General features: G+C 40.8%; 1 protein-coding gene across 1 annotated transcript in view; it reads left to right on the forward strand.

Annotated features, from left to right (window-relative positions):
- The first annotated feature begins 1,013 nt into the window (after window positions 1-1,013).
- The window catches only part of ITGA8 (integrin subunit alpha 8), a 181,535-nt gene continuing 156,722 nt past the window's right edge, over window positions 1,014-25,826 (forward strand). Inside the window, exons 1-4 of the mRNA XM_059404254.1 lie at window positions 1,014-1,304; window positions 1,992-2,125; window positions 22,328-22,428; window positions 25,314-25,437. Coding sequence (XP_059260237.1) covers window positions 1,099-1,304; window positions 1,992-2,125; window positions 22,328-22,428; window positions 25,314-25,437 — 565 coding nt within the window. The 5' untranslated portion in view covers window positions 1,014-1,098. The remainder of the gene's footprint in view (window positions 1,305-1,991; window positions 2,126-22,327; window positions 22,429-25,313; window positions 25,438-25,826) is intronic.

Below are 25,826 nucleotides of genomic sequence, written 5' to 3' on the forward strand. Positions count from 1 at the left end.
ACTCGCCTTAAAATACTTCGGAAATTGCTTACCTTTCCTGTTTCTACACTCTTTTGCTCTTTAGCTCCAACCCCCGCCCCCACTCCAAGGCTAACTCTTACTTAATTGCTTGTTCACGCATTAGCCTTGTTTCCCCGGAAAAGCATGGGATGTGAGGATCTATACCATTCTTCTTCATCCTACTCATTCTTCAGTCCCTCCCCCAAGCAGAGGACCCAGAAAGAGATCATTAGTACCCATGAAATGGAACTGACGTTTGGACTTCTGTAGGGGAGCTGAGGGTAAATCTTTAATTCGAACATTTCTAACTTTGTTTCTCTTCATCACAATTACACGGAGCCATGGAAGATTTGGGACCAAGGAATTCACATGCCCTCCTCCTGCTCCCCCGCCCCCGGAGCCTTTGAGAAAGACCTACAGAAAGGTTTTGTTTACCCGTTACCCCTGCTGGGGGGTCGGGTGGGGGTGGAAGAGAGCATTGTAGGATTTAAGCGCTCAGCCACAGGCGAACGCGCGCGTGGACCCTGAGGGGTCATCAGGCTGCAGAGGTGATGCTAGGAGCCCGGCTTTTTCTTGCCTTGTGGTGGGGTGCGCTTTCGCATTCTTCCGTTTAGGAGAAACTAGAGCGGACTCTCGTCCCATGCGGGGGGGCACAGCTCCCAAAAACAATGGCCTGAAGTGGGATGTGCGGGATTCAGATCGTCGATGAGGTGCGGCTGCAATGGATAGTCCTGCGGCCCAAGCAGGCTCCTGGCGCCGGCCTCCAGCAGGAGCTCGGGCGGCAGGGAGTCTCCGGGGCTCCCGCCCGCAGCCCGCGGATTCGCCGCTAGGAGGCGCCGTGAGCGCGCCGGGCCCCCTCCCGCTGCCAGAGGAGGGCTGGCATCCCCTCCGCCAGCCCCTGAGCGGGCCGCGGAGCAGGCGAGCAGCAGACCGCAGCGGACGCGCGGCGGAGCGCCGGGGGCTGTCACCGCGGACGTGCCGCGCGCCCCGACGCAGGACGCGGGCATCTGGGGACCGCCACCCGCCGCCCCAGCGAAGGAGCCGGGCCGGCGTCTCGGGCTCCCGCTCCCCGTTGAGCACCCGCCGGGGCGGAGGGCGATGTCTGCCGGGGCCCGCCGCGGTCCCCGGGGCAGCCTGGCGCCTCCGCTCGCGCCCCTCTGGTGCTTCTCCGCCGCGCTGGGCGTGCTGTGGACCCCCGCCTCGCAGGCGTTCAACTTGGACGTGGACAAGCTCACGGTGTACAGCGGCCCCGAGGGCAGCTACTTCGGCTACGCGGTGGACTTCCATATACCTGCCGCTCGCACGTAAGTCGCCCAGCGCAGGGAGGTCACGCGCGGGAACGAATCCGGACACAGGTTGGGTCCCTGCCCGTCTGCCGGGGGACGCGCGCCCGTCCCCGCAGCCCGGTGGAAGGAGATTCTTGGGATTCCATCCCGCTGCGCACTTGGGGTCCCGTCAGGCTCCCCCCGCCTCTTGTCCCCCTTCCATGCTAGATGTGCCTTGTGAACTTTGAAGTAGAGACATGCCACTTGCATAGAAAACGCAAGCCCTAGGGACCTCCCAGGACCCGAGCAAAGACTCGAGCATCATACAAAGGGGAAAACGGGACCGGGACCGAACAAGCGAGTTTAAACAACGGACCACAACACGGTCTGTTTTTGCATAGCCTGTAACAATTAAGTGTCTGGGCGCAAGTGCTGTCGGCTACAAGCAGCTGGGCTCTGTCCTTTGCTATTTTTTTCCCCTCTTCACTCATCTCACTGTATACATAGCTCCACCTAGAGAAGAATTAGGACTATCTGCACCCTCTTCAAACCAGGTTTCAGACGCCCGTAGGTTTGGAACAGGAAATCAAGTTTGACAGTCGGTCTCCAGCATAAATGTTTCTGCCCCCGACCCCAACCCTAGTCTCAGGGAGCACGCCCGCTACGGACTGCATCGCGTCCCACTTTTATGATTCCCAAGGAGTGATTTTCTCTAACCTTTCGCAGAGCGAGTGTCTTGGTGGGGGCGCCCAAAGCCAACACCACCCAGCCAGACATCGTGGAAGGGGGAGCCGTCTATTACTGTCCTTGGCCCGCCGAGGGGTCTGCGCAGTGCAGGCAGATACCGTTTGACAACACCAGTAAGTGATATTTGTCATTCTCAACGGTGTGTCCTGGTTTCAAAGAACCAGAGGCATCCGGGACTTAACTCCCCACTTTGGTTGTACTCATTTGGCCTGTCTGATGAGTCTTGTGTTGTGGGCTGTTCAGGTCCCTAGAGAAATCAGCTTAGTGAGTGAAGGCAAGGAAAATGTCCGGTGAACCCCAGAGAGGGAACCTTGGTGCTTTGACCTTGAATATTTGGATGTGTCCTAGTAACTTCTGTTTCCTTACTGTCCCAAGATGAGCATTTTCAGTGGATGCTTTAAAGAAATAAATATGTTCTACCTTAACCGTGATTATGGAGAGAGTTTGGTTGCTTACCAAGGACAAATCCAGGAAAAGACAGATCCTTAACATTTCCAGTGCCCAAATTCTGGAGGCAAGACTCAGCTGCTATAGACCCAGACATCTCTCCATGTTGCTGTTTAATTCTTTACAGAAAGAAAGAATTTTCTTTCAAAATATTGGATATTGGATGCAAACTAGTACAGGCAGAGTGTGGATGGATTACATCCATTTCCAAAATCCCTAGACAGATGTTTCTTATTTAATTAAAGGGAAAATACATTTTAACCAATTCAGGCTGGTTAGGTTTCCTCTGGTGTTTTCTCTTTGGGTCCTGAGAAAATAATTTTACCGTAATGCTTTCAAAAACATTAACACTGAATGTTTTAATTTGTACCTCTAAAACTTTATGAATTCCAAAGGTATACATTATCAGAAACCAAATATCTCTTTTCGTAAAAATGTGAACTCAAATAATGTTCTTTGATGATCAGTTAAAATACCTTTTGTACCACACAAGTATTTTTATGACATCATTCTTCATCATTATTACATTAGTGTGCACTTAGAATGTATGTGGAAAATCCATTTTCACAGCATTTTTATGAAATTGGAAGGATAGTATTTACCTGTTACTTTATCCAGTTTGCAACTTTCTATTTCAAAAAATTAAGTAATTTTGATTCTATCAATACGGAAGCCATTTCAAAGAAAAAAAAATCCTATGCAAGGCTTACCTTGAGTTATGCCCAAATTAAGAAAATACTTCATGAAAACATTCTCAAATTATATTTTTCACATGTATCTATATATAGTCACAATAACTCATTTCCCATTTTATTAAGTAACTCAGTTATTCTGTCCCAATTTTTATTTTTACTTTTAAATGTATTAGAAATTAGAAAAATTAAGCCACTTGATGTTAATTTGTAAAAGATATCTTTTAACTCGTTGTTTAATTGGGATTTTAAATGCTTCTGATTACTGACCTATGTCTAGTTTGAGAGTAAATTTTCTAAGTCAGGATAAAGCTTATAATTAATGGCTTTTAAAATAATCCATATCAAAACCATTTGTGTTTTTAAAAGTCTCTAAAACCCAGGCCTGGATAAATAAAGACATAAGGCAATGGTATTATTTGAATTTAAGTTAAGGGAAGTTAAGTATTTATATTTTAAGAGATATTCTTGCATTTCTACCAAGAAGCAAACTGTATCATGGACATGAGTTTTATAACCTGCTAGAACATTCCTATAACATACCAAATCAGAATCTGGTTAGTATATTTTTCCTTTGATAAAAGAAGAACCGATGTCTGCACAGATAGGTTACATCTGAATACCTTTCTAAGTACTAATCCCAGTAGATGTCATGGTTCAACAGATGAAAACCAGAGAATACAGACATCAATATGAATTTTTAAAAACTGAACACTCCCAACCCAAAAAATGTCCAATGTTAAATTACAATAGGTAGATTTTCCAAAAGTTCCTTCTAGAGCAACTTTTTGGGGATCTAAATTCACTTTCCATGGAGAAATAATGCTGCAAGATTTTGCTTTGGTTTGGTTTCCAGAACAGCCCACAGGAATGCAGTTAACCCTTATTGTAACTGAATTATATTTGTAGTGAAACAGTAGGGGACAAACCTACACAGCTTTAACAATTAAATAAATAGAAAAATAATAAGAATATCGAGAAAAGGTCAGAGTTACTTAGAGAAAGAACCAGGGGTGAATGGCGTCCCTTCTGTGCAAGTTCTGAGGAAGACATCCGGGTATCTCTAAGTGTTCTAGAGATTAATGCTGCTGGTTCTACACTCTATCTTATTTGGCTTCTAAATGAATGGAAGTTTTTGTTTGTTTGTTTGTTTTTTGTTTTTATGGTAGATAGATGCCCTCATCCTATTATACTTAACAACCGTAACTGTAGTGATTTGAGGATTCATAAGTGGAACAAAATAAGGGGAAGAAATGGGGAGGGAGACAGATGTTTCTGAAATAATTGAGCAAAAATGAAGATAAAAAAGAAGCAAGGCAGAGGAAGTCACACGTTTTTGAGACATGAATGGTCCCCGGTGGAATGAACAAGACAGTGAGCTGTGTGAATGCTTGGGGGAGTCCCACTGAGAAGAATCTTTGAGGAAAGAAAGTTTCCCCTGTTAGCCATCAGGGGGTACTGTGGGCCCAGGAACCTTGGTTGCTGTTGGGAATGGCCTGGGAATGGAGGGCAAAAGGAATCGGAGGACCTCGGGGCTCCATGTTGGCTACTGAGTGGGAGCTAGCTCTCAACACATCATTTCTACCTATTTCTTTATCCAGGCGCTCCAGATAATAGAACTGCCAGGGGTTGCCATTTACTGCGAAGCTGGGGGAGAGAGGAGGGGCAGTGGGAGTCAGTATAGCTCTTCGCAGTTTAAGTCCCTGTTCTTGGGGTACAGGATGATCTTGGAACCAAAGATGAAAGGCAGAAACACAGGTGCTGCTGACTCGGGGTCTGGCAGTCAATGTCATCACATTTACTGATCACCTACTATGTAACAGCCTCTTATACACCTTATTTCTAATCCATAAAACGCATTTTATGAATAAGGAAACTGACATCAAAGGTGTTCAAAAAGAGCTGTCCCCAAGACCACAGTAAGCAGTAGATGTCGGGTTGCAAAAAAGGTCTGCCTGCCTGCGACAGAGCCTGCCTCTTTGCCCCGCCTTCCTTCCGGGAGTGGGAGAGGACGGGTCCTAATAGGGTGCAAATTCAGGGTCAGAGTCTATGGAGGTGACGCACTGCTTGCCCTGCCTTCACACTTCCTTCCCCTCAGCCCCCAATTACCTTCACAAAGTCCAATTAAAATGATCTTCCAGGGAAGATCAAGAAGGGAAAAGCAGTTGGGGTTGAAGGTTGTGGAGAGCAGAGGTCTTAGAAGGAGGCTTTGTCTTGATGGGAAGGATGGGTTGTCTATGTCCCTGGTTTGTTGCAGCTTCTCACAGTGTGCTGTGGCCCCTCAGAGTCCCAGGTCAACAGCTTCCTGTCTTAATCTCTGCCACTTGACAGCCATGTATGGTTTTCCATAAAGAGGAAGAAAATTTCTCTGCCTGACAAAATGTAGTGGCTTTGAGTGCTAACACCCACATCTGATGTTCACATAAGAGAGCACGCTGACTCAGGCACAAATATGTATTACATTTCAAATATTCCTCTAAACATATAGTTGTAACTTCCCCATCTTTTCTCTGTCTGGCTTTCCTATTACATGTGAATTCAAGTAAATTTGACCTTTTAATGACTCTGTTTCAACTTGTTCAGGCCCCTGGGGCGTCTACAATTTAGTGTTCACGGTGGTAGCCTAACAAACTCTCCCAACCTAGGCATTGAAGGAGACTGGCCTATAATTTAGTCTGCGGATCTGGTTGTGATCTTGAACTTCAGTTGTAAGGTCAACTGCCTTTCTTTCTTTTTAAAACTTCCATTTAGTTCGATTTTTTTCATTAAGTGATCATTTATTTTATTTTGACCTTATCATGTAAGCTGGATTTTAAAAATGACTTCTCAGTGTAAATGAAAAACTGGGACACCAGGAGTAGCCCAGCACTTCAAATGCATGAACACTATTAAAATCTGTGGTCCTTTCAAGTAGGGAGGAAGGAAACTTTAGGGAAGCATATGGCAGTGGGGGAGGTGCAAAGAGTAGATAATTTTCCTGCTCTGTACAAAATCAAGTGGTTGCAAAAAAAAAAACCCCACTTCCCTCATCTCCCTTCTGTCTTTCTCTCTTACTTCACTAGAATAAAATTCCCCCTTCACCAAATTGATCTCTTTCACTTTTGCCTCGGGAACTGTCTAAACTGTGCCCCGTGTCTTAAACAATTTAAAATATCACATCTGCCACATTCATGCCTTTCCTTTCTAAATCTGCTCCAAGGCTCATTTCATCTTTTTCCTACATTTCCCAAACCCGTGCGTGGAGTAAGTAAAACTGTGAGATTACAGCCCTCTTGCTAAAGGAGGGAGGGATGAGACAGAATGAATAGAGCCTCATCTTTGGAATGATGAAGGGCAAATTGCAACAATAGTAGCAAAGGCATAGTGTGCAGATATCTGATTATTTTAAATACACAAATGAAACATTTTGAGGAGACAGATAATGGCATGTGCTAATTAATGACGATAATCATCATAACACTAAAAGTAATGGTGAGGCAAGACAGCTGGGAACCACTGGCAATTAGGGACCCACATTAAGAATGAACAGGAAGAGGTGGGCGGGGCCGTTGAGATTTGGAAGTCATCTGAGAAAAAGTACTAAAATTTGCCTGGCCTTAATTTAGCATCTCTGTGTTTAAAGCAACAACAATAAAACAAAACCCGAAAATGGAAGACAGTTTGGTTAGGATATTTCAAAGCTCTGAAATGGTAAGATTTTTCTTAGAGTTGTGTTTTAGCTTGGGGACCGGAAGCCTTTGTGTTGGGGGTCTGTTTTATTTTTATTTATTTTGTGTTAAGTGAGCCCACAATAAGAAGCAGCTTAAAGCATCTGGTGCCGTGACTGGTACAGGGGTTGCTTTTTGATAATATTGGGTGTGCCCTTTTTCTCATGTGAGGGTTAGGAAACATATTGGTCACATAAGTCTTGCTTTTTCCAACTTCCTCAGAAAGAAATCAGGTTTTGTTCAGGAACAAAGAGAAGAAAAAATGTAGGTCAGAGCTATCAAGTAAATGACAGAGGAAATAACCCAAATGTGACAGAACTCATGGACAGCAGAAATCTAGGCTTTGGGAAGTTCAGCTGAAAGTGGAAAAAGGGGCGGGGGAGGCAGCCCAGATAGAACCAGCTCTATGAAGAATTCATAATGCAAAATTAGTATCAGGGCTGCTAATCAGAAAAATATATAGATACATATATATGCATTGCTGACCCCACTGAATCATGGAAGCTGGATGGTTCGCTTGTTCTGGGAGCAACTCATGACAGCTACCATGCCTGACACGCTGCCCAGACAGATGCCATCAACGTCCCTAAGCTTTTCCCAAATGGCTTACACTTCCACGCAACAGAATATAACCAAGTCCTGATACGAGAAGGGAGGAGGCAGTGATCCCTACAGTGCATAGTGGCCAAGGAAGCAATTAGAAAAAGGAAGTCCTTGAAACTCTAACTAGAAATGGGAAACAGACCTGCTCCACAGCAAGTTGAGTAGTATGAGCATTAGGCGCCTGTTGCCTAATCTGAAAAATTCTTTCAAGAAACTAGAGGTCTGTGCGATGGAACAGGCTTCCAGGGCCTTGGTAAGAAGAGACCATGCAGCATTCTGGGAGAAAGGTAGGAAATTGTAAAATTTTTCTGAAAGCAGAAAAAAGCACTTGGGTGTAGAAGGTGACCGGTTTAGATGTGTGTGTTCGAACTTCACCTGTTGTGTCCAAAGAGCCCCGTATCCGTGCATGGTGTTGACAAAGAGTGAAGCCAACTCCCTCTAGTCAGCTTCTGGCTCCATTTCTCATGTGTCTTGGTTGTCATTCCCTGTGACTTGCCCAGATGTCTCCAGCTTGCCACACCGCTTACACAACTTACGTCTTCAGCAAGATATGTCGAAGTACTGGGTATCTCTCAAATGTGTGTTACATATACACACATGTCCCTGCTCTCCCTGGACCTATGTCCTCAACCATCCAGAACATCTTCTCTCCCAGCCATGATTTTCTGATACTTCTGGCTTCTTTCTTCCTGCCATTCCCAATGGGAGATACGTTTTAGATGTTAATTCTGAAGTTGTTGCCAATCCTTTTTTAGAAGAAAGGAGGCATAAACAGTAAAAAAGTGATGTTTCCAAATATCCTCAATGTGGGTAGTCAAGCAAATTATGGCCTAATCACTATGAGAAAATGGTTTTGTTTAATGTTAAGGGAAAAACATAAAATTCAATACTTTATCTAGATCTGTTGAAGAGCACAGGAAGGGGTATGTGATGAGAGGCTGTCTTTGGGACGTGTGATTAAAATTGGATTTTTCTTCTTCTTTTTTAAAAAATGCATTTCTTAGCCTCATTTTCAAAACCATGATCAGGTATTTATTTATGATCAGAAAAAATAGTGGTAAAAATTAACACACAAATATTTCTAAATGAAGTTATTGAGTTCACTGAAGGGTTGTGAAAATTTGGTATGGATGGTAGAGTAGTTAAAAAATTCAGTTTTTGTGTGGTTACATGTTTCCAAATATTGAAGACCAAGCTTTTTTCCAGTAACAATTACATGTGTAAAAATAAGAAGATGCAGAATTATTGCCTGTGTCCATTTTTGATTGTCCCTGAATCAACAGGAATATAGACTTGATGGTCTGCCATGACAGTTTCAAGAGCCTTTTACAAGAAGAGGCTGCTCATGCGGGCAAACCACTGTACAGATCCTATCAATTCAAATGCTAATTTCATCTTGGAACACCCTCACAGACATCTCCAGAAATAACATTCAGTCAAATATCTTGAGCCTGTCAAGCTGACACATAAAATTAACCATCACACACCAGTGTATCACTTGCTCACGTTGAATGTTTGATGAGTTGGTAAGGAATTGCTTGTTCAAGTCACCCAAGGATGCAGGTCCATGGAGTTTCCTTACTGATGTGTGCTTTCAAGAGCACTCAACTGTAAAGGCGGGTAGAAAACTGTACATTGTCTGTGAAAGCTTCTGCCTAGATTTGACATATACAACTTCTCCTTGCATTTGGTAGGCCAAAGCAGGCCATGCCAACTTATTTCACACTTTTTTTTTTAACCCACACCTAATAAAATTGTATCTATAACCTTTAAAAGAACACTAGATAGGAAATGCAATAAAAGCAATTGTCTTTGGAAAAAATGTGATTAAAACTGGTTTTTCTTTTATCCCTATTGGACATATTTTGTAGGTCATATTTTGGGGACACTGAAATGGTTCTTTGGGACTATAGTCCCAACCCTCACACTTATGGTAGAGAGCAGATACATGGCAAGGAGATGAAGGTGTTTCTGTCAGCAGATACAAAAATATGAGAAAAACTTTATAACAAAAATCAGTCCTTAACCTGACCCATCTGGACTCCATTCTCTACCACAAATATTGTCTGGGAAGATTGAATACCCTTCATCCTTTCAATCAGGCTCCTTGGGGGACATGCTATTCAATCATAATGTCTTTATCTCCTCAAAGCACCTGTTAGTAAATGTTTTTTTAATTTATTCTTTATTTATTCTTCAGCATAACAGTATTCATTATTTTTGCACCACACCCAGTGCTCCATGCAATCTGTGCCCTCTATAATACCCACCACCTGGTACCCTGACCTCCCACCCCCCACCCCTTCAAAACCCTCAGATTGTTTTTCAGAGTCCATAGTCTCTCATGGTTCACCTCCCCTCCCAGTTTCCCCCAACTCGCTTCTCCTCTCTATCTCCCCATGTCCTCCATGCTATTTTTTATGCTCCACAAATAAGTGAAACCATATGATAATTGACTCTCTCTGCTTGACTTATTTCACTCAGCAATAATCTCTTCCAGTCCCGTCCATGTTGCTACAAAAGTTGGGTATTCGTCCTTTCTGATGGAGGCATAATACTCCATAGTGTATATGGACCACATCTTCCTTATCCATTCGTCCGTTGAAGGGCATCTTGGTTCTTTCCACAGTTTGGCGACCGTGGCCATTGCTGCTATAAACATTGGGGTACAGATGGCCCTTCTTTTCACTACATCTGTATCTTTGGGGTAAATACCCAGTAGTGCAATTGCAGGGTCATAGGGAAGTTTTATTTTTAATTTCTTGAGGAATCTCCACACTGTTCTCCAAAGAAGCTGCACCAACTTGCATTCCCACCAACAGTGGAAGAGGGTTCCCCTTTCTCCACATCCCCTCCAACACATGTTGTTTCCTGTCTTGCTAAGTGTAGCCATTCTAACTGGTGTAAGGTGATATCTCAATGTGGTTTTAATTTGAATCTCCCTGATGGCTGGTGATGATGAACATTTTTTCACGTGTCTGATAGCCACTTGTATGTCTTCATTGGAGAAGTGTCTGTTCATATCTTCTGCCCATTTTTTGATATGATTGTCTGTTTTGTGTGTGTTGAGTTTCAGGAGTTCTTTATAGATCCTGGATATCAACCTTTTGTCTGTACTGTCATTTGCAAATATCTTCTCCCATTCCGTGGGTTGCCTCTTTGTTTTGTTGACTGTTTCCTTTGCTGTGAAGATGCTTTTGATTTTGAAGAAGTCCCAAAAGTTCATTTTCGCTTTTGTTTCTTTGCCTTTGGAGACAAATCTTGAAAGAAGTTGCTGTGGCTGATATTGAAGAGATTACTGCCTATGTTCTCCTCTAGGATTCTGATGGATTCCTGTCTCACATTGAGGTCTTTTATCCATTTTGAGTTTATCTTTGTGTATGGTGTAAGAGAATGGTCGAGTTTCATTCTTCTACATATAGCTGCCCAGTTTTCCCAGCACCATTTATTGAAGAGACTGTCTTTTTTCCACTGTATATTTTTTCCTGTCTTGTCGAAGATTATTTGACCATAGAGTTGAAGGCCCATATCTGGGCTCTCTACTCTGTTCCACTGGTCTAAGTGTCACCTGTTAGTAAATTTTAACCCACCTTACTTTTGAAAACATTATCTAAAGACAGCAACTGAGTTGAAAGTAAAGCTTCATGTTGGCAAACAATAAAATCAAATTTCAGTGACCAGATGAGTGTTAGTAACTTTTTACAGGCAGATTCTATTCTAAACAGTTCTAAACAGAGTTCAAGGCCTTACGTATTCTTGTGGGGTTTACAGGGCATAGCCAGTGGCAAATTAAGAAAAAGGAAGATAAGAGCAAGGGAAAATGAGTGGTGTGTGTCTGCACCCATGTATTTATTTTAGATTTGGGTGGCTGTTGTGTTCCTGGTGCTGCTGTAACAAATTATCACACACTTAGTGACTTTAAACAACACAAACTGATTATCTTACAGTTTTGGAGGCCAAACTGAAATTAGGTCTGGTTGAACTAAAATCAAGGTGTTGGCAGAGTTGTATTTCTGCTGGAGGCTCTAAGAGAAGAAACTATTCCTTTGATTTTTCCAGTTTCCAAGGTTGCCCACATTCCTTGGTTCATGGCCCTCCCACATTTTCCAAAACCAGCAATGTCAGGCTGAGTCATTCTCCCCCTGGCGTGTCTCTTGCCCTCCTTTCCTGCCTCCATCTTTCACTCTAAAGGATCCTAGTTATGAGTGCCTGTTGGTTAAGCGTCTGCCTTCAGCTCAGGTCATGATCCGAGTGTCCTGGGATAGAGTCCTACAATAGGGTTCCCTGCTCATCAGGGAGTCTGCTTCTCCCTCTGCACCCTGCCCCTACTCAAGCGCGCTCTCTCTCTCTTTCTCTCTCTCTTTTTTTTTATTTTTTAAATTTTTTATTTTTTATAAACATATATTTTTATCCCCAGGGGTACAGGTCTGTGAATCGCCAGGTTTACACACTTCACAGCACTCACCAAAGCACATACCCTCCCAATGTCCATAACCCCACCCCCCTTCTCCCAAACCCTCTCCCCCCAGCAACCCTCAGTTTGTTTTGTGAGATTAAGAGTCACTTATGGTGACTCTTAATCTCTCTCTCTCTTAAAGATAAATAAAATATTAAAAAAAAGAAAGAAAGAATCTTTGTTATGAAAATGGTCCCACCTGGATAACCTCTGTATCTTAAGTTCAGCTGGTTAGAAACCTTAATTCCCCTTCTTCACTCCACCTATAATATTCACAGGTTTGGGGGTGATTAATGTAAACATTTGGGGGGCTATTATTTTGCTTATCACAGGTGGTTAGAGTTTTATTGAGGAGGTGGAATATTTGAGCAAGGACCTAAATTAAGTGAAGGAAGGAATGAAGCAATATTGAAGGATGGGTAGTGGTCCAGCTTGTAGTGAAGTCATTGTTGAAATCTAGAGATGAGCGTGTCCTTGGGAGGTGGAGGCTACTGGACTAGATTGAAGTAAGTCAGGGAAAGAGTGACAGAAAATGAGGCCAGAGAGCCAAGTATATAGGCAGGTACCTTAAAGGCCAGGGTCAATGTTTTGGATTTTATTCGTGGAGTGATGGGCAACCACTGGTGGTTTTGAGTAGGCAAGTAAGATAATTTGAATTTGATTTTTCCAAGGCTCAGTTTAGCAGACTAGAGACAAGAAAGGAGACTAGACTCTTCTCATTGTCCACTGAGAGAGAAGTATGGTTAGGCTTGGGTGATAGCAGTTAGGGTTGAAATATGGTAGGATCTGGGGTTCATTTGAAAATGCAAGTGGTAGAATTGCATTATGGAACAGATGAAAGGTGTGGAAGAATTTTGACCCAAGTCGTGGAGGAATGGGACAGAGACTGGGAACAACAGGGAAGGAGCAAGTCTTAGAAAAATATACTAGGAGTCAAATCCAGACATGTGAAATTTGATCTGCTTATTAGAGATCCAGCCAAAGTCCTATGAGAAGGTAGATCAGTAAAGTTGGAGCTCAAGCCAGAGGCTTGGATACTGACATTTGGAAGTCATGAGTGTGTGGAAGATATTCAGGACCACATCTTGGGGAGTGAGTATGGTGAGAGAAGGGGGAAGCAAAGCAGAGCCAAGAGAAGAGAATGAGCTGGGCCTGCCATTTGGAGAAATGTTGAAGAATGGAGGAGGATGTGTAAGAAGCACTGAGAAGGAGGGCCATTGAGGTAGACGTCATGAACCCACTGAGGCAAGTCTTGTGAAAGGGCAGGTTTGCTTGGCCACGGGAAAGTACTGCTGACAAACAAAAATGGTGGCAGTGGAGTTTTCAAGAGAGAAAATGAGAGGACGGATGGGGACAGCAAGGACCAAGAACTCTTACTATACATGGGATCAGAGGAACGCAGTCATGGAGAACCTATTTGAGCATGTTTGCAGCCCATTAGGCTCATCCCATTGAGAGGAAAGCAATGGTGACAGAAAGAGAAGGGGACCTACGGGAACACAGTCCTGAGAAGATGGGAAAGGGGGTGTGCAGCTCTGACACAAATGGAGGGGCTCAGGGACAGCTCTTCCCCAGGGACAGGACACGGCACAGTGAGGGCACCAGTGAGAGAGGTTGGTGGGTCAGGAGACAGGAGGAGGAAGATGGCCTTTTCTCATGTCTTGCATTTTCTCCATGAAATAAGAAGCAAGGTTACCAGCTGAGTGCAAGAAGGTGGTAGGAGAGGGTTGGGAGATTGGGGAAGTGTGAACGGAGCAGTGACGTCACGGGATTGATGAGCAGGCTGTGCGCAGGGACGGGGCACATTCATAATCTGAATTTATCTTTGGAAGGAGTAAATTTTTGCCTCTGCCCCACCTTATGGCTTGAGTCTACTCATTTGGAATAGGATTTAAGATCTCCCAGAGAACAGTTCCATCCTGAGTGTTAATCTTCCATGAGGATACGCTGCAGACACAGAACATTTGAATTCTGAAATGCTTATTTTATGTGCCATTGGGAATGGTGATGCCTTTTTTTTTTTTTTTTTTTTTAAACCAGAGAAATGAACCATTTTGCTAAATGAACGGTTGGGATCCTTTTTACTACATCTTCCGGCAACAGCGCTGAGATCCCGAGGAGAATGCAAGCATATGAGGGGAGTTAGTGTAAATACATTTGCAAGCATTATTGGGAGGCAAGTTTATACAGCCTTCATCCTGAAACCCAATCATATCCTGTATTGAAAAGCATTGCTTTGAGGTCATATTGAAGAGGTTTATGTCATTTAATCTGCTTCCTGAGATTCCCATGCTGAGAGGTTTTCATTACTTCTTGAAGCAAATAAATTGTTGGGCACTAAACAGAAGCCTGCTGTGTTCCTGCCCATCTGAAGGTGACACAGAAGCTATGTTGAGACTTGTCTGTCCCCCAGCTGTAACTATGGCCAAGACTTTGGAGGCCAGGTAATTATTCCAAGTGGGAGAAAGTCTAGAGCTGAGAGAAAGTCTGAGGAATTCAAAGAGCTCAAAGGAAATCACGGTGCTTGGGAACGAAGGGATGACACTAGCGAGGTTAGGGTAGTGTGACAACTCTGACTTCCGGACAGAGAATGAATCTGTAAGTGGCAAACCTGGGGGAAGGGACACCAGTCAGGAGGCTGTTGCAGAACCTGTGGCTAAAGAAATGGTGGTCCCAACTAGGGAAATGGCAACAGGTATGGAAAGAAACGGATGGATTTGAGGGGGCTTTGGAAGGAAGAATCAGCAGGAACAGACTAGCGAATGGAATTTGGGAGCGCAGCATTACTGATTGCCAAGGATGCCTGTGAACAAGACGGACATAGTCTCTGACCTTGTGATAATGCAAGTCCAGTGGACGAGAGCATCAGTGCCTGGCTGCGGTAGACCGGGACAAGTGCTGTAAAAGCAGAGTGTGAAGAAGGCTTTAGGTGTGCAGAGGGAGGGCTCCTGTCCCTGCCTGGAGGGTGACTTGTTGTTTTCAGGGACAGCTGTTCAGAGAGGGCATCATTAAAGGTCAGAGCTGAAGAGGGATGTGTGTGTGTATGTGTGTGTGCAGGGGTGTGCGTATGTGAGATGTGTGTCCATCCCAGCCGTGGGTGAGCTGAAAGAGAAAACTGTTCTAGTCAGCGCAGAAGAGTGGAGCGTGTTGGAGCAGATGAGGTCAAAGGTGATGTCTCTGTACAATTCAGCCGTACGCGCTCTGCCTTTTAGACTTCCATGTCATGCTAGGGGTGTTTTTGTTTTTATTTTTAATCTGAAATACCAGAGGTGGCTTACCATTTCCCCTTGGGGAGATGAGTCTCTCATTTATTAACATTTGTTTCCCTAACTGCATCAGATAAATTAGCAGAACATTCATCCAAAAAAATCACATCGAACCAACAAAAGCCCATATGTATTTCTAGAACACACCTTACATACGACCTGAGTTAACTGGCATATGAAAAGCATCTCAAATGATATTATATGAGGTAGAAAACTCATCTGCATTATTATTAAACAAATGTCTGAAGAACACTGGCTAGACACTATTGGTTGTTAAAAAGTCAAGTTGGAAATATGATCTTTATTCTTGGTAAGACAATATAGATGTGGAAATAACTGTACCAGAAAATTTATATTCTCATCCAGATCAGGGAAACTATATGACATTATTTATAGAAATGAACATTTAAATAGCGATAGGAAAATAATAATTTTAAATAAAACCTTCATGATTTCCAGAAAAGAAATGTTTTAGACTAGAGGAATGAGCTAAAAGCCCCTTCAACTCTGAGTGGTTGGTTAGGCTTGCCAAACTTAATATCTCCTATGTCCAGGGATTAGGATTCCAAAGACCTTACACTTAGTGCCTTATATAAATCTTCATACAAGTTTCATTACTTTATATTGTTTGACTTTTTAAAAACAAAAATCTGAAAGAATTTTGATTTGAAAAGAGTCTTTGGCCCTACATGTTTTATTTTTGTTTTTATTTTTAAAAAATTTTTAAGATTCATTATTTTTTATTTATTTATTATGTATTTATTTATTTACTTTATTTATTATTTTTTATTTTAGGGGTATAGGTCTATGATTCATCAGTCTTACACAATTCACAGCGTTCACCGTAGCACATACTGTCGCTAATGTCCATCACCCCACTACCCCCCCAATCCCTTACACTCCAGCAACCCTAAGTTTGTTTCCTGAGGTTTGTCTCCCTCTCTGGTTTTGTCCCATTTCATTTTTTCCTTTCTTCCCCCATGATCTCTGCATCCACTTCATTGCAAAAGGCAAGAGTTCATGTTCTGATGGCTGTATAATATTCCTGTGTGTGTGTGTGTGTGTGTGTGTACGTACCTACACACCACATCTCCTTTATCCATTCATCTGTCGATGGACACTTGGGCTGCTTCCATAATTTGTATACATATATGATACAAATAAGTCTATAAACAAATGTATAGACTATTCATTTAATCAGAATAACACACTTCTGTCCATCGACAGATGAATGGATAAAGATGTGGTGTATATATATACATATAGATGTATACAGAAATATTATTCAACCATTAAAAAGGAGAAAGCCCTGTCATTTGCTACAACATGGACAGAACTCGAGGGCATTATGCTCAGTGTATAAGAAGAGAAAGACAAATATTATATAATCTCACTTATATGTGAACTCTAAGAGAAAACAATAGCAACAACAAGAACAAAAACTCAAAGAGATCAGATTTGTGGTTACCAGAGGTGGGGGGAACTGGAGGAAGGTGGTCAAAAGGTACAAACTTCCAGTTATAATACAGTTATAAAACAAGTTCTAAAACAAGTTCTGGGGATGAAACGTACGCCATGATGACTATGGTTAACACTTCCATATATAGTATATATGAGAGGTGATAAGAGAGTAGATCCTAAGAGTTCTTACCATCAGGGGAAAAAAAATCTTTTTTTAAAAATTTTAAAAAATATTTTATTTATTTATTTAACAGACAGAGATCACAAGTAGGCAGAGAGGCAGGCAAAGAGAGGGAGAAGCAGGCTCCCCGCTGAGCAGAGAGCCCAATGCGGGGCTCAATCCCAGGACCCTGGGATCATGACCTGAGCTGAAGACAGCGGCTTAACCCACTGAGCCACCCAGGTGCCCCCCCAAAATATCTTTTTTTTATCTATATGTGAGAATAATGGGTGTTTACTAACTTATTATTGTAATCATTTCATTATATGTATACATATATATACATATATATATATAATCATGATGCTGTACACCTTAAATTTATACAGTGCTATATGACAATTATATCTCAATAAAACTGAGGGAGGGAAGAATACCATTACAATTTATAATTATAATTCAATTTTTTTTTTTAAGATTTTGTTTATTCATTTGACAGAGAGAAATCACAAGTAGACGGAGAGGCAGGCAGAGAGAGAGAAAGGGAAGCAGGCTCCCTGCTGAGCAGAGAGCCCGATGCGGGACTCGATCCCAGGACCCTGAGATCACGACCTGAGCCGAAGGCAGTGGCTTAACCCACTGAGCCACCCAGGCGCCCTATAATTCAATTTCTTAAACATTACATGGAAAAATGAATTTTTCACAGTTCCTCAAATACTTGAAAACTTACACTAAGATGATCAAGAGTATGAAGCCTACAGAGCTGCTCTTTAATGGTTTTTAATAGTGGTTTTAGAGTATTAGGAATCATACCTTTAGAAGTTTAATTTTCTGGGGCATTAAAATCAACATAGGTTCTTTTCTTGGATGTGTTTCCTGCCACAGCTGTAATATTTTGAATTTTACAAAGGAGTAATCCTTGTTCTCAGATATGTAGCTTCAATTTAAATGAAATTTTTACAGCATATATTGATTATGGGAAAGATTACAAACAAATGTTTAAAGATACCTTTTTATGCTTTTCCTGATTAAAAATGTCTGGACAGCTCCTGCAACAACTTTAAGAACCAAGCCCCTGCCCTTAAAGTAATGACTGAAGGTATTAGGAAGCTTACTGCCAATTTGATTGCTGCCACCCATCTAAATTTTCCAGTCTGGCCTACAGATCTTTTGATTTTATCTTTAGGGTTTTTTTTCCCCCCTAGATCATATATTTTTTTTAAGGTTTTTTTTTTGTTTTGTTTTGTTTTGTTTTTTAAAGTAACCTCTACACTCAACATGGGGCTTGAACTCATAACCCCGAGATCAAGAGTTGCATGCTGTATCTACTGAGCCAGCCAGGGGGCCCCAGATCATATCTGACATGAAAATGAGAACATACTAACCGATAACCTAGACAGACTTTCAAGTAAACAGATGGAGGCTTGGTCATTCATTCAACAAACACTTATGGAGGGCATACTATGTGCCAGGGATCATCCTAAAAGTGGAAAATACAAAGAATTCATGCCTCTGCTCATGAGATTTACATATATTCTGAAGGAGACAGACAGTAAGCATGCAAGCCAACAAATAAGATCATCTCAGATAGTGCTCAACCATGTGAAAAACTGTGCCAGCAGGAATAGTAAGTACAATGAGAAGCCGGCAAAAGCTGAGTATGTCCAAGGAACAGAAAATCAATGTGTCGGCAGCTTAACGAGCCTGGGCAGTTGGAGGAGTTGATGCTGGAAAAGCAGGCAGGGGCCAGATCATGTCAGGAGTTAATCACTGCAGAGGTGGAATTACAACTCTCCAAGAATAAAGATGGATAGTTCAATAACTGGTGTTGGGACAACTGGCCTTTCATACTGAAAATAAGTAAGATATCTGGGACACATGTTAAAAAAAAAAAAAAATCCAGATGGACAACAACACCTTAAACAAAGTTAAATAACAAGCAAAAATCAGGGGAAGATATTTGCAACATACATGTGCGGAGAAGAATCAATACCCAGAATATGTGCTGAATTCTTAGAAATCAGTAAAACTAATCACCAAACAAGAGAATGAACAAAGATATGGATTGGAAATTCACAGAAGAAATAGGTGTGTGGGTCATAGATAGAAAAAAGATGATCACCTTGCTAATAATCAGGGAAATGCCAAAGAAGTCAAAAACCAAAGGGGTACCCGTCATCTGGATGGGCAAAAACTTACACACCTACAGGGATGAAAGCTGCCGGCCCCTCTTTTGTGCACTGCTAGAGAGCATGGGAATTGTAGCTACTCTGGTACGGCCGAGAAAGCAGATATGGTGACTCTGTGTGACCCAGCAATGTCATCTCTACTCTGGTGCCAGAGAGACATTCTTTCACATGTGTGGGTGGTGAAGGATATAAGGATGTAGTAGAAAAATGGAAAAAAACCCAAATGTTCACATGTAGGTAGAATGGATAATTAAAATAGAGATTGAGTAGGATACAATGCTGAGCAAGAATTAAAATGAATGAGCCAGGAGTGCCTTGGGGCTCAGTCGGTTAAGTGTCTGACTTTTGATTGTGGCTCAGGTCATGTTTACAGCATCATGAAATTGAGCCCCTCATCGGGCTCCACACTCCCCGAGAAGTCTGCTTGGGATTTTCGCTCTCCCTCTGCTTTTGCTCCTCCCCTGGTTCATGCATGCTCCATCTCTCTCTAAAATAAATAAATAGAGGGGCACCTGGGTGGCTCAGTGGGTTAAGTCTCTGCCTTCGGCTTGGGTCATGATCTCAGGGTCGTGGGATCAAGCCCCGCATCGGGCTCTCTGCTCAGCGGGGAGCCTGCTTCCCCCTCTCTCTCTGCCTGCCTCTCTGTCTACTTGTGATCTCTGTCTGTAAAATAAATAAATAAAAATTTTTTTAAAAAAATGAAATAAATAGAATCTTTAAAACAAGAATGAGCTGAATCTATCCATCTATCTATCCATCTGCCTATCTATCAAGGGATGCTTGAGAGCTGCACGAAGAACATCATATCTGTCATCACTGATGTGCACGTGTGCCCACAATTGCCACAAGAACACAATGGCTTTCCATTTCTCTTCCCAGACCTCTTGCGAGCATCTCATTCAACCAGAGTCTTACTTGTAAGAATGGGAAATGGACATTCCAAGGTTTCAGCTCTCTGCCATAGAGAAGAGGGCTCCACAGGACAGAAATCTTGCTGAGTGTTTACAGATATTGCCTGGAGGCTGTTGTCAGTAAAGATCAGATGAAATCAAATCAAACACATTGTCCTTGCACCAGAGGTTTCTTGAGCACCAGGGTGCAACAGATAGCATGGAGCTTTGTGTTGGGGTGTTTGGCATGGAAGAATCTTGCTCAGAAAAGGAAGGTGGGAAATTGGGAAAGTTCACTTCCATAGTCAAGCCCAAGTATATTTCGCTCATTTGAAATTTTAGGAAATTATGATATTAGATTTAAAGTTAGAGAATTTACAGAATAATAATGCAGAATTTTGAAAAGGTGGTTTGTCCACTTCGAAGATCAATGAATGGATGACAGATCAAGATTGAAGCTCAGCTCTGTAAATGCAGACCGAGGACAGTAGAAGTCTCCCTCATAGTCCTTGGATTGGGTGTGGAATTAGTGGAATTAGTGAAGTCCATTCATTGTATTCTTGGTCCAGAAGAAATTCGTTGCTGGATGATAACCCACAGTTGACACTTTTAATCCAGTTACTATACAGTTCAACCTCAGAACAGCGGAAAAGATGCCTCCGGAGTCACAAAGGCCAAGTCACATCATTTTCTCTAGCAAAACAAGGTCAATTTAAAAGTGCCTTTTATCTTTTCCCAGAAAGTCGTTTCGGGATCTCCTTTAAGGGTATTTGAAATTTTAGAGGTGCTGGTCTTTTCATGGCTTTTTAGCATATTGGAAATTTCAAAGTCACTGTGTTGTACTTTTTCCCTGTAATCAATCAAAACCACACCGACAGTCTTGAGAGCTGTTACTAATTTCATTGCTGAGTACCAAAAATCACCAACAATAAACAACATATATGTGTGTGTATGTGTGAGGTCCTTTCCAATTCTTGGACTTAGGTTAAGTTTCCAGATTTCTACGTAAGAGATATTTGTAAAGGGTTTGGACTTTCAGTTATATGGCCACATGATTTCTGTAGTGTACAGCTTCTCAGCTTATAAAGAAAGCACTTTCAGTTTGGTTTATCGCATGTGATCGTTATGACTTTGATCACCTGTAAAAGAAGAAAGAGGGAAGGTATCCATGGCCTCATTTTACAGAAAAAATCAAAACCCTGAAGATTAAAAGAATTGTCCCCAATCACTCAATTAATGGTGACAAGGTTGTCTCTGAATTCTACAGTCTTCCAAAGTGCCTATAGAAATGTTTATGTTGTTACGTTTATTCTGTAATCTGTAAGATTCTCCAGTTCTTTGCTAGTTGTGTGCATTTTGAGTAAGGATTTACAGAACTTTTTTTTTTTTTTAATGCTCAGAAGCAACAAAAGTGTTTTTAAGGTTTTTAAGAAGGAAATTCATGATTTTCTACTAACATGTAAAATGTAAATTTTAGATTAAGATTGAGTGCATATAATTTGTAAAAGTCTGTAATCATATGTAAACTCAATTTAATGTTAATTACATGTATATTTTGGCCTCACTTAATAGGAGTTAAAAGTTCATTTTGTAATGCATTTATTACAGAGTCAAGGAAGAAAAATGAAATGCATACCAAAGGAAATACATACAAATAAATGCCTTGTACAAATGTCTTTTGAAATTCATTAGCTATTACTGATGAAGCTCCAGTTAAAACCATGTGGTTAGAACCACGTGGGACATACACTGACTGGGAATCAAGAGTGAAAGAAGAGATATCTGCTTTTTATTAAGACCTGAAGTGTGCTATAATTGAGTTGAGTTTCTACCCAGATGGCCTCCCTCATTCTGACATCTGCAAAGTGTATATGAACTGCGTTGAGGTGTTATTTTCTGTGGCTGCATGGAAACATGTTACTCAGTTAAAAACCAAGACCTTGGAGTCCTTCACAATCATTCCTGCTAACTCATGCCAAGAAACTTGGGCTTTTCAAAAAAAAAAAAAATAAATAAATAAATAAATAAATAAATAAATAAAAAGAAACTTGGGCTTTTCTGATCTTGGAGATTCCTATGTGTTTCCCTATTGGAAAAGATTTGGAATTCCTTAGGGGAGTTATAAATATCTGGCCTTCAATCTTTTATAAACCAATGACAAACCTGTAGATTCAAGACTAGCAAGTCCACATCAAGTTTACAATACAGTTATCTGTGAAAACATACGTTGTAAAAAAAAATGCATCTTGTAAGTTATGAAATGTCATGTTCAAATATGCATTTTCATTTGGTATTTTTCTAAATGAAAAGTCTTGGTTGGAACTATCCCTTCCATGTATGAAGATTGTGTTTCAAGTATTTTTAATGGACACATTCATTTTTACATATTAGATCTGGCTGCCACATTTTACGAATTATTAACAATTCCATGTCGTCCTTGTCAGACAACAGAAAGATCAGAGTTAATGGAACCAAGGAACCTATAGAATTTAAATCGAATCAGTGGTTCGGAGCAACAGTGAAAGCTCACAAAGGGGAAGTTGTGGTGAGTATGATTCATGCGGATGCTTTGGGATAATATGTATTCTGAAATGTTTTAAGGCTGATACTTGCAAAAATACTTTCATGTAAGGACATGCCATATTTTTAATGATAAATTTATCAGTGTTCTAAAAATAAAATTAGTGCTTAAAATTAGAGAATCTACTTTAGCGTTTAAATTTAAAGGAGATAAAGCCTGTTTTCCATATCTGTGAGATATTTTTGAATACTTCAAAAACAAATAAGGAAGATAGAAAAATAAAAGCTAAACATTAAGGAGGTAAATATTTTATTGCTTAAGATTGATTTAAAGGGCTGATTACAAATTGACCAGAGAAATAGCACTGCCATCGGGATTCTTTAAAAGTTTATTTACTGTGGCATCATTGATCATTTTTAAAATTAAAGGAAAATTCTGTTTAAAAATATAACTACTATGTGGTTCTCTGAATACATTAATACTTTTAAAAACAAATAATCTCACTCCCAATTAGATATGATTCAACTTCAAAATGCTATGACCTTATAATTCTATTCTCTTATTATTTCAAGTAATGATATATGTCTAAGTTGTTGAGAAACGAAAGACCGCATTAGGCGGATCTGGAAATTTTCGTGTCAGGAGAATTTTTTAAACCATTGGCTTTCATTTCCTTACAACAATAAAGCAATAACTTTGCTTTTAAGATTTGTTTAAATATGCCTGAATTACGATTTAATAAGTATCTCAAGGAAAGGCCTTGCTTTATTTGGTCTGTGATTAACCCCCCAAGGACATTTTGATATAAACAGGTAATGTATAAAATACAGATAGCCCTCTCCCGTTACAAATTCAGAATTTACAGTATGGTCTCTGTTTGGATTGTATTTGCACTGATATGGTTTTCACATTCTAGAGTTGGTTAAACAATTTTTTTTTTTAATCCTTTGGTGGTGTATGACATGGGAATTGCTTTGGAAAGCTAATTCTATCCAATAACAACTTGGGGTTTAAAAAAATCTTTTAGGTACTGTACATGTTGTGCATTTATCCAATACTTGTAGAAGCCCTCAGAATCACTAAAAATGAAATCATATGCCATGCTCATAAGAAAAATGGTTAATTCAGGGGCATGATTGCATTTTCAAAATTACATGAAAGGAGATAAGATAATATTAAGTATATTTCAAGTTAATTTTTTTCCTTTGATCACGGAAGTTTAGCAGGGTAAAGAAGTTAATTCTACCCTATGTGATAATTACTAGAACTTCAAAATGCTGAAGTATCCTTTTGAATATCCAGGTGTCGTGGGTGTATGTTTAAAGTTTGGGTCACAGGCCAAATTCATCTCGTCAGTATGTTTCACATCAGTGTGAAACTGAGCAGATATAAAAAGGGTAACTTGCTAGAGCTGACAGCAGGCAAGTACTGGGAAAAAGTTTCCCGGCATTTAAGTGTGCGTGGGAAGCTGGCAGGTGAGGTCTGTTGGCAGACTGCCAGAGGCACAGGCACAGGTGAATGCCTGCTCTGCCCACATTCCTGCTTTTTGCTGTGGGAACTTTACGTTAAACATATTAACCATATAACTTGTCAGTTTAACAAGAGGGCCCTAAGATAGGGAAATGGATGAGATACATGGTTTTTAGGTATTGGCCAACACCTCATGATGCCAGAAAACTCAAGTAGTGGAAACACACATCTTACTTGAGACTATAAGTTATTTTTTACTGAAAGTAGTTACATGTTGAGCCCGTTATCAAACTCAAGTAGTGGAAACACACATCTTACTTGAGACTAGAAGTTTTTACTGAAAGTAGTTACATGTTGAGCCCGAATCTTGAAAAGACTTTAAAATTAGTGTCTGCCTTCATTTTTGTGGCATTGTATTAGGAGTGATACCATCAAATTAGGAGGTAGACTAGGGGTTCTGTATTCTAGGAATCTGCAATTCTGTGTCCTTAGGATAATGAACACTTGAATAATCAGGATTCAAGCTAGCAAAACAGGTAAAAAAAGATGCCTATGTTTTCTACACAATTATTTTATTGTCTCTCTCATTCATAACAAAATTAATATTGTTTAATTTGATTAAAGAAGATTTCATGTATTCTCTTTCCTATTTGATATCCTTGCAAATACCATGCTTTTGTTAGAATCCAAGCTTCTGGAGAAGTGACCAGTGTATTTTATGCAAGAATCGTGTTTTTGTTTTGTTTTGTTTTTTACTGTTGTTTAAATTAATTTTTGTTTTGTTGTGAAAGAAATTAATTTTTGTTTTTTGTGGATGAATTTTTCATTAAATGAAAAATAAAGTCAAGCACACTATGGTAAGGGTGTCCAAATGAAAGTCATTATTTAAAACGTTGTAGGATATACCGTGAGTGATAAACCAGGGAAATCCACAAAAATCCACAAAACAGAAGTTTGTGGATTTGTCTGCCTCCTGTGATTTGAAAATAATTTCGTAACACAACAACTAGACAAAGAAATTAACTATCCTCATTTTAAGACATCGCACTGATTTATTCACTGTTTCAATGATCATTTCATTCTAGGTAGGTCCAATTTTTTTCTTTAAAGGAAAAGAAATCTGAGTTCTTTGCCATTAGGAAATAATTACTTTCACCAGATGACACTTATTTAACTTAAAATCCTGTAAGGGAAAACTCATTCCTTTCTATCTGTTTAATTTGTTCTAATTCTATGGTGCGTTAATGGTAAAAAACTGGCTTTGGAAGTTTCATTAACTCTGACTACTGAGGTATTTACCAGCATGCCAGAAGCCAAAGAATTCACTCCCTAATTTAACATAGTTTGTCATGAATTTAAGTACCTTAGTCAACCAACTAAATCCTATCATAGTGTGAGGAAACAATGTCAAGAAAATAATTGTCTTTGATGTGTCACAGGCCTGCGCTCCTTTGTATCACTGGAGAACTCTTAAACCAACACCAGAAAAGGACCCCGTTGGCACTTGCTATGTAGCAATCCAGAACTTCAGTGCATATGCAGAATACTCTCCTTGTCGCAACAGTAAGTGATTTTATTCCTTGAAACTGTAATTTAGCTCAAGAGCTCTTCTGTGGTAGATGGTTCAGGCAAAGTCAGAACACCATCGATGAGGAAAAAGAGATGGGTTAAAGGTTATGGACATCTTTTGCAATGCCTTGTTGTGACATGGGGACAAGACCCAGAATTCTGTTGACTCTCCTCCATGTTGTAGAAAATATCATTTAGATATTTTGCAGTAGAATTGTTAGGCCTTAAACTCTCAGTTGCTATTCAAAACTCACACTGTGATCTGAAGAATGCTGACCACCCACTTCACTTTTTAATGGCGGGAGTGGTCTTAGCTAGCTAGTGTGCTGGGAACCGGGGGCGCTCTGACATCTGTCTGTCCAGCCTGTGTTGTGGTGGTGGTG

Source organism: Mustela nigripes, chromosome 6 (assembly GCF_022355385.1).
Source record: "Mustela nigripes isolate SB6536 chromosome 6, MUSNIG.SB6536, whole genome shotgun sequence".
NCBI lineage: Eukaryota > Metazoa > Chordata > Mammalia > Carnivora > Mustelidae > Mustela > Mustela nigripes.